The 14,835-nt window shown below is 41.8% G+C and overlaps 1 protein-coding gene across 15 annotated transcripts in view; it reads right to left on the bottom strand.

The window, feature by feature from the left end:
- KLF7 (KLF transcription factor 7) overlaps positions 1 to 14,835 on the bottom strand; it is a 123,070-nt gene that overhangs the window by 43,267 nt on the left and 64,968 nt on the right. Inside the window, exons 3-4 of one of the 15 annotated variants that reach the window (XM_027123034.1) lie at positions 4,005 to 4,157; positions 3,464 to 3,567 (exon numbers count right to left, since the gene is read on the bottom strand). The exons of 8 other annotated variants lie outside the window; for them this stretch is intronic. In XM_027123034.1, coding sequence (XP_026978835.1) covers positions 4,024 to 4,157 — 134 coding nt within the window. In that variant the 3' untranslated portion in view covers positions 3,464 to 3,567; positions 4,005 to 4,023. 6 more of the 15 variants (XR_003436337.1, XR_003436334.1, XR_003436316.1 and 3 more) reach the window with 6 other exon arrangements.

The raw sequence follows: 14,835 nt of genomic DNA, 5'->3' as shown, positions 1-14,835 counted from the left end.
CATTTACTCCATTTACATTTAAGGTAATTATCAATATCTATGTTTGTATTACCATTGTCTTAACTGTTTTGGGTTTGTTATTGTAGGTCTTTTTCTTCTCTTGTGTTTCCTGCCTAGAGACGTTCCTTTATCATTTGTTGTAAAGCTGATTTTGTGTTGCTGAATTCTCTTAACTTTTGCTTGTCTATAAAGGTTTTAATTTCTCCATCGAATCTGAATGAAATCCTTCCCGGGTAGAGTAATCTCAGTTGTAGGTTTTTCTCGTTCATCACTTTAAATATGTTCTACCACTGCCTTCTGACTTGCAGAGTTTCTGCTGAAAGATCAGCTGTTAACCTATGGTGTTTCCCTTGTATGTTATTTGTTGCTTTTCCCTTTCTTCTTTTAATATTTTTTCTTTGAATTTAATTTTTGATAGTTTGATTAATATGTGTCTTGGCGTGTTTCTCCTTGGATTTATCCTGTGTGGGACCCTCTGCACTTCCTGGATTTGACTATTTCCTTTCCCATGTTAGGGAAGTTTTCAACTATAATCTTTTCAAGTATTTTCTCAGACCCTTTCTGTTTCTCTTCTTCTTCTGGGACCCCTATAATTCAAATGTTGGTGTGTTTAATGTTGTCGCAGAGGTCTCTGAGACTGTCCTCAATTCTTTTCATTCTTTTTTCTTTATTCTGCTCTGTGGCAATTATTTCCACTAGTTTATCTTCCAGGTCACTTATCCATTCTTCTGCTTCAGTTATTCTGCTATTGATTTCTTCTAGAGTATTTTAAATTTCATTTATTGTGTTGTTCATCATTGTTTGCTCTTTAGCTCTTCTAGGTCCTTGTTAAATGTTTCTTGTATTTTCTCCATTCTGTTTCCGAGATTTTGGATCATCTTTACTATCATTACTCTGAATTCTTTTTCAGGTAGACTTCCTATTTCCTCTTCCTTTGTTTGGTCTGGTGGATTTTTACCTTGCTCCTTCATATGCTGCATATTTCTCTGTTTCCTCATTCTGTTTAACTTACCATGTTTGGGGTCTCCTTTTTGCAGGCTGCAGGTTCATAGTGCCTGTTCTTTTTCGTGTGTGTCCCCAGTGGGTGAGGTTGGTTCAGTGGCTTGTGTAGGCTTCCTGGAAGTGGGGACTGGTGCCTGTGTTCTGGTGGGTGGGGCTGTATCTTGTCCTTCTGGTAGGCAGGGCCATGTCCGGAGGTGTGTTTTGGGGTGTCTGTGACCTTATTATGATTTTAGGCAGCCTCTCTGCTGATAGGTGGGGTTGTGTTCCCATCTTGCTAGTTGTTTGGCATGGGGTGTCCAGCACTGGAACTTGCTGGTTGTTGGGTGGAGCTGGGTCTTAGTGTTGAGACAAAGATCTCTGGGAGAGCTCTCGCTGATTGATATTATGTGGGGCCAGGAGTTTTCTGGTGGTCCATGTCCTGGACTCAGCCCTCTCTCCTCAGAGGCTCAGGGCTGACACCTGGCCAGAGCACCAAGTCCCTGACAGCCACACAGCTCAGAAGAAAAGGAAGAGAGAAAAAACAAAAAAAGAGAAAGAAAAAAGCAAACAGACAGAACCCTAGGACAAATGGTAAAAGCAAACCTATACAGATAAAATCACAAAAAGAAGCATAAACATACACACTTACAAAAAGAGAAAAAGGAAAAAAAAGAACATATATATATATATATATATATATATGTATAAGGAAGAGAGCAACCAACCCAATAAACAAATCCACCAATGATAATAAGTACTAAATACCATACTAAGATAAACATAAAACCAGAAACAAATGGGGCTAATCTCTTCTTTGATGTTGGCCTCACAGGACTCTTATGAAGTATGAAGAGAGATGATGGCTGGGCAAGTGCTTTTTATTAGGTAAGCAAACTTATTATTAAAATATTCCCAACAAACATCCTTCTTTATGCAAGGTGGCTCATATCAACACCCAGTGGCTGGATGTACCTTCTTGGTGAACAAAAGGTCTGCAATCACCTGTTTCTAGCTAATGTGGTTAGAGATCAGTGTATGGTGTTAGGAGCAGACCACCTCCTGGTGCTAGTCTTTCAATGAACGATCAGAGATGTCACCCTAAGCCCCAACTTCTCAACTTGCACTGTGTCACTGATTAGAAACACAAAGGGTTTGAACCAAACCGCGCAACTTTTTTTTTTTTTTTTTTTGCGGTAAGCGGGCCTCTCGCTGTTGTGGCCTCTCCTGCTGCAGAGCACAGGCTCCGGACACGCAGGCTCAGCGGCCATGGCTCACGGGCCTAGCCGTTCCATGGCATGTGGGATCTTCCCGGACCGGGGCACGAACCCGTGACCCCTGCATCTGCAGGCGGACTCTTAACCACTGCGCCACCAGGGAAGCCCCAGCGCAACTTTGTAAATAGAAAAATAGCTCATAGTCCATGTACCACTAAATACGGTATACATCTCACCATGCCACACATCTCATCCACTAAAATATGTCTGCTTTTTCTGTTGGATACACGGATGGCAGAATCAAATCCTGATAAGATGTCTCTATTTTCCTTCCTCACATAGATATACATATAGCAGAAACCAAGTGAGAGAGAAAAACACAAAACATTATACACAGACAGACAATAAATGCATCTTTCCCGAGAAAACATCCTGCATGATCATCCTGAGCCAAGACTTGTGGCTCAGTTCCATCAATCCTCAATTGATGATGATATTTTATAAATCCTGGGGAAACAGGGTACTGGCTAATATTTATCCAGCAGTCATTATGGGCTGGCACTGCAGCACTCTAAGGGCTTCAAGGCTATTCTCTCCTTTAATCCTCTCAACAGCCCTATGAGATACATGCTATCATCCTCCCGCATTTTATAGATGAGAAACTGAGGGTCAGAGAAATTAAGCCACTCCCCAAGTTCACCAGCTTACGAGTGGTACAACCAAGATTTAGACCCAGGAAGGCTCACCTTCAGAGTCCACATAATTAACCCTTATCTCACTCTGCCTCTTATTTAAATGCCAACAATAAAAATAAATGTTCATATTCCTTTTGGAGATATTTTCTGATAAAATAAATCTTTCAACTGGAAAGAATACCAGAACTCTTTAGAGGCATGCATACAGTAGCTGTTGTAACTTTTAAAAAATGAATATGTGAAGGAATATTATCCACGGAGACTAGAAGCCAGGGATGTGAACTACCCCTCACTCACCCCTGTCAGGTCCCACAGTCTCATCTTTAGCTCATATAATGGTACTACCCACTACAGGACCTCTGTGTGGGGTAGGCAGGCAAAGTGATACCACATATCAACTTTACCAGTGGTTTTCCATTTAATTCCCTTCACTTTCTCAAAAAAGCATCAGTTTAGCCTGACACAGCCCTAGATAAACCAAAATGGTAACCCCCGAGGCCAACAGAAAAGCAATGGCTTCATTCTTTACCCATGCCTCCGACTGCCTGAAAGCTCTGCAGGTCCAAAGGTAGACTGAAGATGGCTCTGTGTTGGGCTGTTTCCTCAAACTCCTACCTCTCTGCCACATCCTCTCCCACACCTAGCCCAGAAGCCCAAAGAGGAGGATCTGGTGTGTCCTGCAGGGAGGGGAGAAACACAATGGGACTGGAGAAATCGGGAAGGGGCCAGACTGCTGGGTCCAATCTGGAAGTCACTAGTCCCATGTGCCTCCCGAGCATTTGAAATGTGAGCAATCTGAATATAGCTGTGCTCTAAGTGTAAAATACATGCTGGATATCAAAGACTTACTATGGAAAAAAATGTAAAGTAGTTCATTAATAAATGTTAATATTGATTACATGTTGAAGTTATTTTAAAGTCTAGTATTAAAATTAATTAATTAGTATAACTAATTACTTTTAAAATAAAGCTGCCAGGATATGTATATATAAACACACATGTGGCTTGTATTACATATTTCTATTGGACAGTCATCTTACACACCACACGTAAGGATTTGGACATTATCCTAAGAACAATGGCAGCTACTGTGAGCTTTTAAGCGGAGGCATACCACGATCAGATTTGAATCTTTAAAATATCACCCTGGCTACAAAACGGAGAATGGGCTGCAAAGGGAAATAAGCTGATGTGGCAGACTCTCTAGGAGGCTCTACAACCATCTGGGAGAGAGAAGACTGTGGCTGGAACATGGACGGCATTGCTCCTAGCAGCAGAGAAGGAGAGAAGTGAACAAAATACAAAACATAGTTAGAAAGTAATGCCCAAAAGTTATAGAAAATGAATGAATAAGGGGGAAACAAAAGGTTGTGTACAGGGATGACTCCCAAGGTTCTGCTATGAATAGAGTGGGTGGGCCATTCAGTATCCACTCTCTAGTAATTATACATCCAAGTAAAAATAGCCCATCAAGTTATCCCGGGGTCGCAGTATCCTGCCTACATTAAGTTCTTCTGCAAGAGTCATGAATCATGGATGCTCTGAGTACTCTGGAACTAGCATATGCTATTCCAAAGTGCTTTCCTTCTGAAGAGCTCCCAGAACAAGTAACTCAAGATTCTGCCAAGACAAGAATCACTTTGGAAAGCTGTTGGAAACGATGATGTTTATTGCTGCTACGATCAGGAAATGGGCTGAAAGCACAGCCAATGGGATGGGCTGTGGTGGAAGCTGGGTGGGGTCTTTGCTCCTATGCCCCTTCCTGGCTTCTCTCCTAGAAAATTCCAGCAGAATACTGCAGGAGAACCGACTTTGGAATCAGATCTTGACTTAAAGTCAGCTTAGCTCCTTATTAGCTGGGTATCCCTGGGCTCTTCTAGGCCCCTATTTTTCCTCCCTGTGATGGGAAAATCACCACCCACCTTGGGAGGATTCAGGGCAGGGACACAGGTACAGCACCAGCAAGCAGCCTGATTAGCAGAGCAGTGCCTCAAACCGGGGCTGAGGCCTCCCCTCCTTCAACCCATTCAACATCCGTCTTCCAGAAAGGGACAGGCGGCAGGTGTGCGTGAACCTCCTAATCTTCACCTGTCTCAGCTCTGACAGGTGAAAGCATGACACCATCTCAAGAGAAGCTGGGCTGGGTGTTTTCGGCATTAACCTCACGGAGAACCCAGCTCCGAGCCGAGGCTGCCAGGACAGGGGACAGACACTCCTTGCAGGGCAAGCATTATCATGAATAATTAAGGCAAAGCTCTGCTTATCAAAATAAATGAACAAAGGATGCCTCCGACACGGCAGCCACTTTTTTTTGGTTGTTTCAGGAGACCGTTTTTTCTCAGTTACCCCGCTCCTTCCAATTTGATCATCTTCAGAGGCCTGCCTATCAATTTGGGTTAATTACCAAGCTTCTCCTCCATATAAAGCTGTGGCCATAAATCACAAATATGAGTGTGTGTGAAATTATATAGCATGGGGCCCAGTGTAATAACAAACACATTTATATTTCATAAATGCTGTTTTCTCCACACTCAAGCCGGCTCACTGCTCGGACCCCAGCGGCCGGCAGGCACCCACACCCGCCCCGTGGGCAGCGCGCTGGCTTCATGTGCCAGCCTCAGACCTGCGATCTGCCGGCTCCTCTCTGCGCCGTGGTGGGCAAGGAATCATACCTGCTCACGGCCCAGTGTGCTGCACAGCGGAGACACAAATGAGCAGGTGACCTTTCAAGCCGCGTCAAAATGGGCCCTTGACCCCGAGACCTCAAAACTTCAGCGGTTTCACTGTCTGAATCAGCCAAGTGAAAAGACCCATGTTTGCACAATATGATTGTGTTTACACAAAGATTTAACGCCTCAATAGAGCAAAAGCTGTTTAGTTAATTTTAATTATTGCTTTATTCTTCTCACAACAGATTTTTTTAAAAAATGTTTAATAGTGAACTCATTGTAATTGATCCCATAAACTTTGTGCCTCTGGTCCTTCTAACTCGTGCGATGACACTAGTGGGAAAGATGCATGAAAGGTTTTCCTTAGTTGAAAGGATTATTTCCAGTCCCTGCCATTGCTTATTTAACATTCTTTGTGGAAAAGATGGACACCAAGGAAAACCACAGGAAAAACTTCAAGATCTGACTGTGGGAGGGGGGGAAAGACACACATCGGTTAGAAAGCGTTCTAATGCTTAGCAGCAAATTCTAAGCAAGCAAGAAGCTCGTATCAAATGAGGATGAGGGCCCTGCCAGTTCTAATGGTTTGTTATGATCATTTCTTTGGCAGGTAGAATAAATAAAAGGGGGAAGTAAATATGAGGATGCACAGGAACCCAAGATCAGACGAAATTAAATCTACAGGCGAACAATCCTCAAAAAGCAGAGCCCTCAGGGGTCATGTGTGCTGTTTCCTTCCACCTTCCAGAAATGTGGCTTTTGGTGTTAAAACCTTTTCTTTCTTCAGCTCTCCGGAAGACAATGCAAGTGTTTGTCACTCAGAGGTTCCTATAGATCCTTTTGGCAGAATGCTAGAAAGCAGCTATTCTTCACCATGTGCTTTTGTGAATACAGAGGGAAGATGGCTGCACACAGCAGCAGAATCTTCACCTGAGTTTGGGATCTTTGCCCACTAGGGGATTTATAATTACTGTATTGATCAAGTGTTTTTCTCCTTAAGACGTTTAACACGTCCATAAACATCCTCCAAAAAGTGGGGCAAAAGAGGGATAAACAGGATTACTTTTTAACTCTGTAATTATCATACAAATAAAAATAAAAGCACAAATTATTTGTTCAAACTCCCCAAGCAAAGCTCTGGTATACCTAAGACAGCAACGAGTAACCTACACACCAATATCCATCCATCCACAGCTTCTCCCACCTCCTCTCTAAGGCACTCCATTTGGATTTTCCAGTTTAGTAAGGAAAGAGGACTAAGGTGCATTCTTGTAAGGGGTCAGGAGAAGTTTTCATTTATTATTTCTCTCCATACATTTTCTAAAATATGCAAATGCGCTAGTACTGAGCTATCACTTCAAGAATCAATGCCTTGCACTTGTTGGCATCTTCAAAGCTTTCTTTCTTAAAATAGAAAAAAAAAAACCGAAGATTAAAGATTCTTAAATTCAATCTAAATAGAATATAGGAATAGATAAGACAAACTTTCAGTTCTCTTAGCTATTCTAAACTTGTCATAGTGGATACATAACAACTCACCTGTTACTTAGCATATGTGTGAGATAAGGATGGCAAAAGTTAAGCCATTTAGTTTGCTGAACCATAAACACAACTAAACTCCTTTATATTCGGTTTGAATTTAGCCCCATCCCCGCAAAAATAACTGATTTCCAAAGGACAAACAGAATGGGGTATGCTTTAGAGTTCATCACAGAAAAATCATTCTCAGAGCGTTAGTCTCCTCATCTATAAAATGGGAATAATGAGAACATTTACCTGACAGGTAAGTGAGGGTTAAATAAAATGAGGTACGTAAAAGCACTTGGTGAGCTATGACAACCTATACAAGTGATATCTTATTGCTTACTTCCTTGGATAAAGCAATAATGTGTTAAGCAGCCATCCAGGCTTGGTCCCCAACTGCCTTCTCATTTCCAAAGCCAATCTGAGTAGGACTGCCTCAGCCTACCCTTTCTTTAGTACATCTGCTCTGGGGAGCTGACTAAATAACCATTGCCTCTTCAGGTCATCAAGATAAATATTACTAATTCCCTACTGTACCTAAAACTAAGGTCCAATAACAACTGTGATCCAAAACATGGCCCTTACCATGACCCCAGGAGGCCAGCCCACTAATCGCAATCTCTCCAAGTGGCAAGGGATAAGCTAATCTGTGTGAAAGACACAGATGTCACGTCCTCCCTATAGCCACATTCACATGTATGAGAGGAATAATGTCAGCAGTATTATCTCCAAACAGCAAGGACAATGCCACACAATTATAATAGCATATTGTCCATTGTATCTGGGGATGACATGTCTGACAATGTTATTTTCTATGCATGTGAATGCAGCTGAAAGGGCCAATGCATAATTCACATCTCCTGACAAAATGCAAGCATGAAGTATGTGTCCATTAGATAATGCCACTTAAAATCCTTTTACGTGAGGTAGCACCTTTCTCCCTGGGAACTCAAAATGCTTCACGGTACTTTCCTCATGATGCTGGTGTGAACCAGACAGTGAACGATAGCAAATGCACTGAGGCAGCACATACCAGTATAATACAGTTTTCCCAATAAAAGGTCCATTTTCTGACTGAAAATATTTATTCTCAGCCTTATTTCTGCCCTAACAGTCAACTTTCTCTTTGATAATAAGGAAACAATTGTTACAATTTGGCGAGACTGCTGTACATGAGAGGACGGGTAGAAAATGATCGTTAGTGCCTGGTCAGCTGGACCCATTTCCTGGCTAAAAGCCTCTCTACCACCTACCAGCCTGGCAGCCCATGTGATTTAAATCCCTGCCTCAGCAAAATCTCAAATTATTACAGGTCAGGAGCCTTCAGCAAGAGGGGAGGGGATGTCGCTTGTGAGGAGCTACAATCATGAATGTTAATTCTAGAAAGCTAGGCATCGGGTAGAGGTGAAGAGATTTCCCTATATCATGAGGGGGGGAACAGCACATCTTCTGAGACCCAAAAGAAATAATACATTATACAGTAGTTATATTCTGTCAATTTTTAAAAGAGCACAAAAGGGAAGGCAAGACCTGGCTGTAGTCTTAAAAGGATGAGGAAATATTTTGCAAGCGGTGCAGAGGAACCCAAAGAGAGGGAGCAAAGGACGGCTAAGGTTGCGTTAGGCCAGGGTTTCTCAATCTCGGTCCTGTGGACGCTTGGGCCCCATGAGTCTCCTTTGTGGAGGCCGTCCTGTGCACTGCAGTGCGTTTACCAGCATTCCTGCCCTCCATGTACCAGATGCCAGTAGCAATCCCCCTCCAAGATGTGACAACCCGAAGTGTCTCCAGACATTGCCAAATGCCCCGAGGGGGAAAATGGGCCCAAGTTGAGAATCAGAGCATTAGGCAACTAATGATCTCGCATTTGGGGAGTGCAGCTGGGCTAAAAGGTTTACTCTCACACATAATGGGCAGCCTCTTCAGCCACTGAGAGGAGGTCCCAATACCCACCCCCACCCCAACAGTCATGCGACTTTCATGTTCCTGCCGGAACCTCATTAGTTTCTCAAGTTCTTGGAGGGTCAGGGAAGGCCCGCCGAGTGGATCAGCTCCTGTGGCGAGCAGGCAGCCATGTGAGGCTGTGCACACAGGGTGGCCAGCTGAAGGGCGGAGGAGGGCTGAATCCAGCTCTGCTGCTCAAGCACAGGCCACGTCTGCCCACGGAAGGTGCACCTTTTTCTGATTCACAAAAGCATGATGTGGGTTAGCAGCAGCCCTCCTGGGCAGCTAGCAGCCATCAGATTCCTCTTTTCCAGGTTCATCAACTGATGTACCTCATACAAGGGGTAGCAACACAGCGTGCAGATGAGAATTAGCAAAGCAGGTTTTTTGGTGACTGAGGAGAATCGAAAGTTTGAAGCAGCTACATGGAACATCTCCTTTCCTCAACCCCCAAAGCATGCTTGCACTCCCACTATTGCTTTCAATATGGAGCCATGCGAAGAATAAAGACCTGCCTGCCCGAAGAGCAGGAAGAGAGGAAGCTAGGAAGTGGGTCCCGGTGTTTGTTTATGGCTAGGGCTAATCATGACTGCGTCAGTCTTCCAAGACCTCTGTCTTGGTTTCTCAGGTCTTACCAGAGCCAGAATGCAGATACATCCAATCCACAGGTGAAGAGGAGTGGACAAAAACAGCCAGGACTTCCTTGGACTTTTCCTCCATATCCTGCTTCAGTTGACTGCAGATGACCCACAATATTTCGGAGTGATTAACAATGGTCCTTTTAATAGAGACAGCAGAAATAATACTATACCTGCTCTGTAGTTATCCTCTGATAATAAGGTTTTCTTTTGCAGTTCGATCGCTACTAACAGCTAGCTGGTTTCCTTAAGATCTATGGAACACTGCACTATTCTCTCCATCATCCTAGCCTAGTTTGAGGCCTTCTACCTATTTTAAGGATACTTTAAACAGAAATGATTCCATAGAGCCTGATCTGATCTACTAGTGGCAGGGCTGTTGCTCAGAATAGAGCTTCTCCTTCTTCACTTTCAATAGAGGAGGGTAGATCTCATTAGTATGGGAAGCCAGCACTAGCCATTAGCGTTGAGTAAGAGTTGCCTCTGCTAACTATTTCTGTGCACAGTCACACAACATGCTCTGAGTTTTCTCAATAAAACAGCTCCTTCCCAGGGGGATGAAGTTGCCTCTTCAAGGGGCCTCAATTTACATATACTTTCTCAACCATTTAAAGTGAAACCTCCTTGAAGCATCATTTCACTTCTGAAGAATCTTCCTCCCCATACTTCCAGGGAGAATTTCAATAATGATAAAATGGAAACCTCTACTTAGATAGGAAATAAAAATGATATGGAAAGTAATTACACTTTTAAAAAAAAAATCACAAAACTGATTTTAGGTTTACTTTGCACCACATTTGTTTGTTTGCTATAAGGAAAGAAAAATAAGGTGTGCAAACATGCTTATTTCTATGTAAATGCAATGTATCACCAAAGAGTACTTAGGACATGCGCTGTGCACATCAGAGGAATGAAATCCATAATGGAAAGGCATGGGTCTAGAAGCTTCCCTTTACTCTTTCTTAATGAATAAAACAGTTGGGAAAATCCTATAGTTGCTTTTAGTCCATTTGATTTCTTACTTTATACTCTGTATGATATCAAGAAGAATGACTACAAAGGAATTTGGTCCAGTTAAGAGATAAAGTGGTACCCTCCTTAAGATGTTAAAGATGCTGCTTTGTTATTAAGTTAGAAATGTTCATGTTTGCACAAATTCTATTAGTGCCCATATCAACTATAGATGTGTAATAATTTGCCCATTCTTTCTTAAGATCAGATCCATCATTGAAGTAATAAGTCTTCAAATGTCTTGTTTCTTTTAAACTATATTCAAAAGGTAAGCAGAGAGAAGAAAGACTTCAAGATTCTAATGTGTTTTCATAGCTAAAGGATTTAGTTGAGAAAGCAGGCTGAAGGGGCGCAGGTGCCAGACATTGTGTAGAATTTGCACTTATGCTCCATTAATTGCCAGCATATCTTCCTTTCCCTTTTTCCTCCCCTCCCCCCATTAAATCCCTTTGGAAAACAGCAGAGCAGCAGGCCCAGACTGGTACCCAGCAGCAACACCAGGAGCAGAAGTAGCCAATTAGCCTCCAGAATACAAAGAGGGGGAAAAAAATTGATGCAGTTACCTAGCAACCAGAAAGAGCAGAAACAGCTGTGTAGCAGGCCCAGGCTGGTACCCAGGCAGAAACAGGATAGCCAATTAGCACACTGTATTTAATGCTGATGTGGTTTCCTAGTAACAGGCTGTACAAGTCTGTCTGTTGCATTTTCTCCCTCCCTTCCTCACATTTTCCTCAATCATGCACAGTATTACTATTTGCCCTAATTACTGTTTCTCCACTGCTTCAAGCAGCCATTATTTTGTCCCCAGAGAAATTGGAAGAACTCAGAAAAAAATCTTCTGTAATGACAGTATTTAGTTTCAAATTCAGATTAGCTGTAAGCCTTGAGACACTAAACAACAACAACAAAGAACGAAAAAAACAAAAAAGCCAGCAAATCGCCTTCTGCCTAAGTTTATAAGTAGCCTATAGTACCTTTTCTTCGTGCTAATATTCACATGTGAGTGAAACAAGAAACATTTAATAATGCATACCGTCATTCTTCCATACACTACATTTTCGAATAGGCTGAATCCTCTGTGTGCTTGAATTTATTCATATTGATTTCCTGACACTCTCTCCTGAACACTGGGAACATAAAATCTCTTATTACCTATATCAGAGAAGGGAGATGTATCTTTTGTTGCTCTTTTTAAAATACTGATACTATGTCCAATAGGCTCATGACCAATTGAGAATTCTGTATGAGAAATCATTATTTCCTTTCTACAATAGAAGTTGAGTACAGGTGAAGAGTGTGTGAATACCGCAGTAAGGGGATTCAAACGCCATGTTGTAAGTTCACAATCACAGTAATGAATTCCAGTGAGGTGATATTAAACCTCATGAACATACAAAATGAAGACAGAAAACATTTAAACATGACTATCGTGCAGCTATTCTAAAATATTTCCAATTGCACACTGCCCATCTTATATACTAGAATATGTACTGGCGTCAACCTTTTTCCTAGGTTCTAGTCATTAGGGCACAGATTATATAATTTCACATTTTTAGGGCATCCTTTAGACTCCTAGAACCTGTCTCATTTTAACAGTACCTTCAATATTGGAACAATTTATCATCCTTCTTACAAAATTCCCCTGCTATGAAAACTCCAAGGGCTCCAGAAGAAGACATTAGACACCATAACACACTTCACTGGGCAATACTCTTCCACGAAGGAAAAGGACCTTCTCCATTGAGGATGGCTTCTGGCTTCCTGCCCACAACAAAAGGACTGATGGCTTTTGTCAACTTTAGCTCACCTAGTGGAATGGTTGAAACTATTGTATCCCAACAGATTTGGGATTTTAAAAAGTTTTACATTGTTTGCTTGAAAACAGTATGCATGATACTGTTTTACTTTACTGAGTTCCATAAATTAAATGTCAATTACAGTAATGGAAAGAGGATACATTCTGAAGACAAAAACAACAAAAGAAGTCTAAAGTATATGCTTGCTGACACCAGATGAGTGGCTTATCATATAAAATGAGTTTTAAATTGTAAGTGCATTTTTATTTTGCAAATAAAATAAAAGGATTCTAACCTGACTGCAGGTAACTTTTGAAGGGAAGAAAAGGAAAAGATGCAAAGTCCAAAAAGGAAGAAAGTCTGCCAAGTAGGCCTGGTTTAAGACAAAGCTGGACCTAGGATCCATAAGGAATTAGTCATGGGGCGCCCTGGTCTTCCATCCCCCAAAACTTATTGGCTTCCATCCTGGGTCAGTCTCCAACTCACCTACCTCAATAAGCACAGATAATAGAGGAGGAGGCAAGGTGAACATAAATATGGGACAGACCACAGAAAGCATATTCTCTCTGCAGACACCCTTAAATAATTTAAGTAGGTTGACTTCCATTATATAAGCTAGTCAGGTCCTAACACTGGCAACCAAATATGGAGACACTGCAGGAATGGGGGGTGACTCTGTCACTGGCTGGCCAAATAGCCGGCACATTAAAAAGTCACTAACTTTTGTTTATTTTGAATGGTCTTCCTTCTATTAACATTTGGCTTAATAACTGTCCTGTCAATATATTACTTTAAAAAATGCCTGAAAAGAGGTTACTCTTAGAAAATGTAGAAAATCCATCAGCAGGGAAATGGGAAAGAGTGGGAGGTGGAGAATGCTGCTCCAGCTTCCAACACGCCCCCATCTTGACTCCCTACTTGCTTGCAGATTCCTGAAATTCCATTGAGTCTCCTATAACTGAAGATTCAAAACATAATAAAAGATTTCAGCGTTTTATACTGGTTGATGGACATGTAATCCACCAATCAATAGTGTCCAGATCCTTTCTGAGGTAATGCAGGGTAAAGGAAGGCTAAAAAGGCAGGAAGTGACTCAATATAGGAAAGCATCAAGTATAAGATTCTTTGGTGGGGCATGAAGAAGGAAGGAACTGAGATTTTTAGAAAACAAATTTGCTGCCATCCAGTTCGCCTCCATTAGACTGGGGACAAATTGAAACTGCCTGGTTTAAAGGGCCACACTCTCTCCATTTGGTAGCTGATGGCCTGGCTTTGAGTCCCATTACACATATATCCATAGTAGGCTGGATTCCCAAAGAGTTCCATTTGCTTACCAGAATTAACTTCTTTCTATGAAAAGTTTGTTTCCTCATGATCCATATTCAAGGTTTCAACTACAATTTCTACAAAATTCAAACTGAATATTTTTCAAAGAAAGGCACATCATTTTACAAATACTTTTTCATCTGTCCTTGTATTTCAACTAATTTTTTCAAAAGAATTATTCCAAAGCTGAAAAAAAAAAAAAGCTTTTGGTTTTGGTTTTATTACACATGACTTTCTTGAACTCCCCTTTGTTTCCTGATTCAAACAGAATCACTCCATTACTATTTCAACTTCAGGAGACATAAAAAAACTATTGCCGGGGTCTTCCCTGGTGGCGCAGTGGTTGAGAGTCCGCCTGCCGATGCAGGGGACGCGGGTTCGTGCCCCAGTCCGGGAAGATCCCACGTGCCGCGGAGTGGCTGGGCCCATGAGCCATGGCCGCTGAGCATGCGCATCCGGAGCCTGTGCTCCGCAACGGGAGAGGCCACAACAGTGAGAGGCCTGCGTACCGCAAAAAAACAACAACAACAACAAAAAACTATTGCCTACCACCAATTAATTCTTACAATATTATCTTTGCCTGCACTCTTTACAAAGCTCCATTTAACTTTCCTCCAACCTCCCAATATAATATATACAGGATAACCATAATGATCATGGTTATTAATATCCTTACTGTATTAGAAACAGCGTCTATACATTATTTATTAAAGGGAACAGTTTTTTTCAGGTTCACACTTGGCCTTCCCAATGCCATTCCTTCATTTGCACAGACTTCTCATGAACCTCTTTTCCTCTTTAGCAAACAGAGCTGGCCTAACCTTTAAATCTTAGAATTTATAAAATTCGATTACTTCCATTGCCTTTTCTGAAATGAGATTCCTCTTTTCTCTTCCTTCTTCCTACCTCCCATCCCCAATCCATGCTCTATTCTCTTCTGAAATCAGGTTCTAAATATAATGGCTTTATGAAACCATATTTCAGGCTTTTGTATCAAAAAATGAGGTTCTCAGAGATGGGGGAAGGAACAGTAGTATAGT

Source organism: Aethalodelphis obliquidens, unplaced genomic scaffold (assembly GCF_003676395.1).
Source record: "Aethalodelphis obliquidens isolate GAN/ISIS:26980383/991018 unplaced genomic scaffold, ASM367639v1 scaffold2, whole genome shotgun sequence".
Lineage (NCBI taxonomy): Eukaryota > Metazoa > Chordata > Mammalia > Artiodactyla > Delphinidae > Aethalodelphis > Aethalodelphis obliquidens.
Note: the sequence above shows the minus strand (reverse complement) of the source record. Positions and strands in the feature narration are given on the sequence as shown.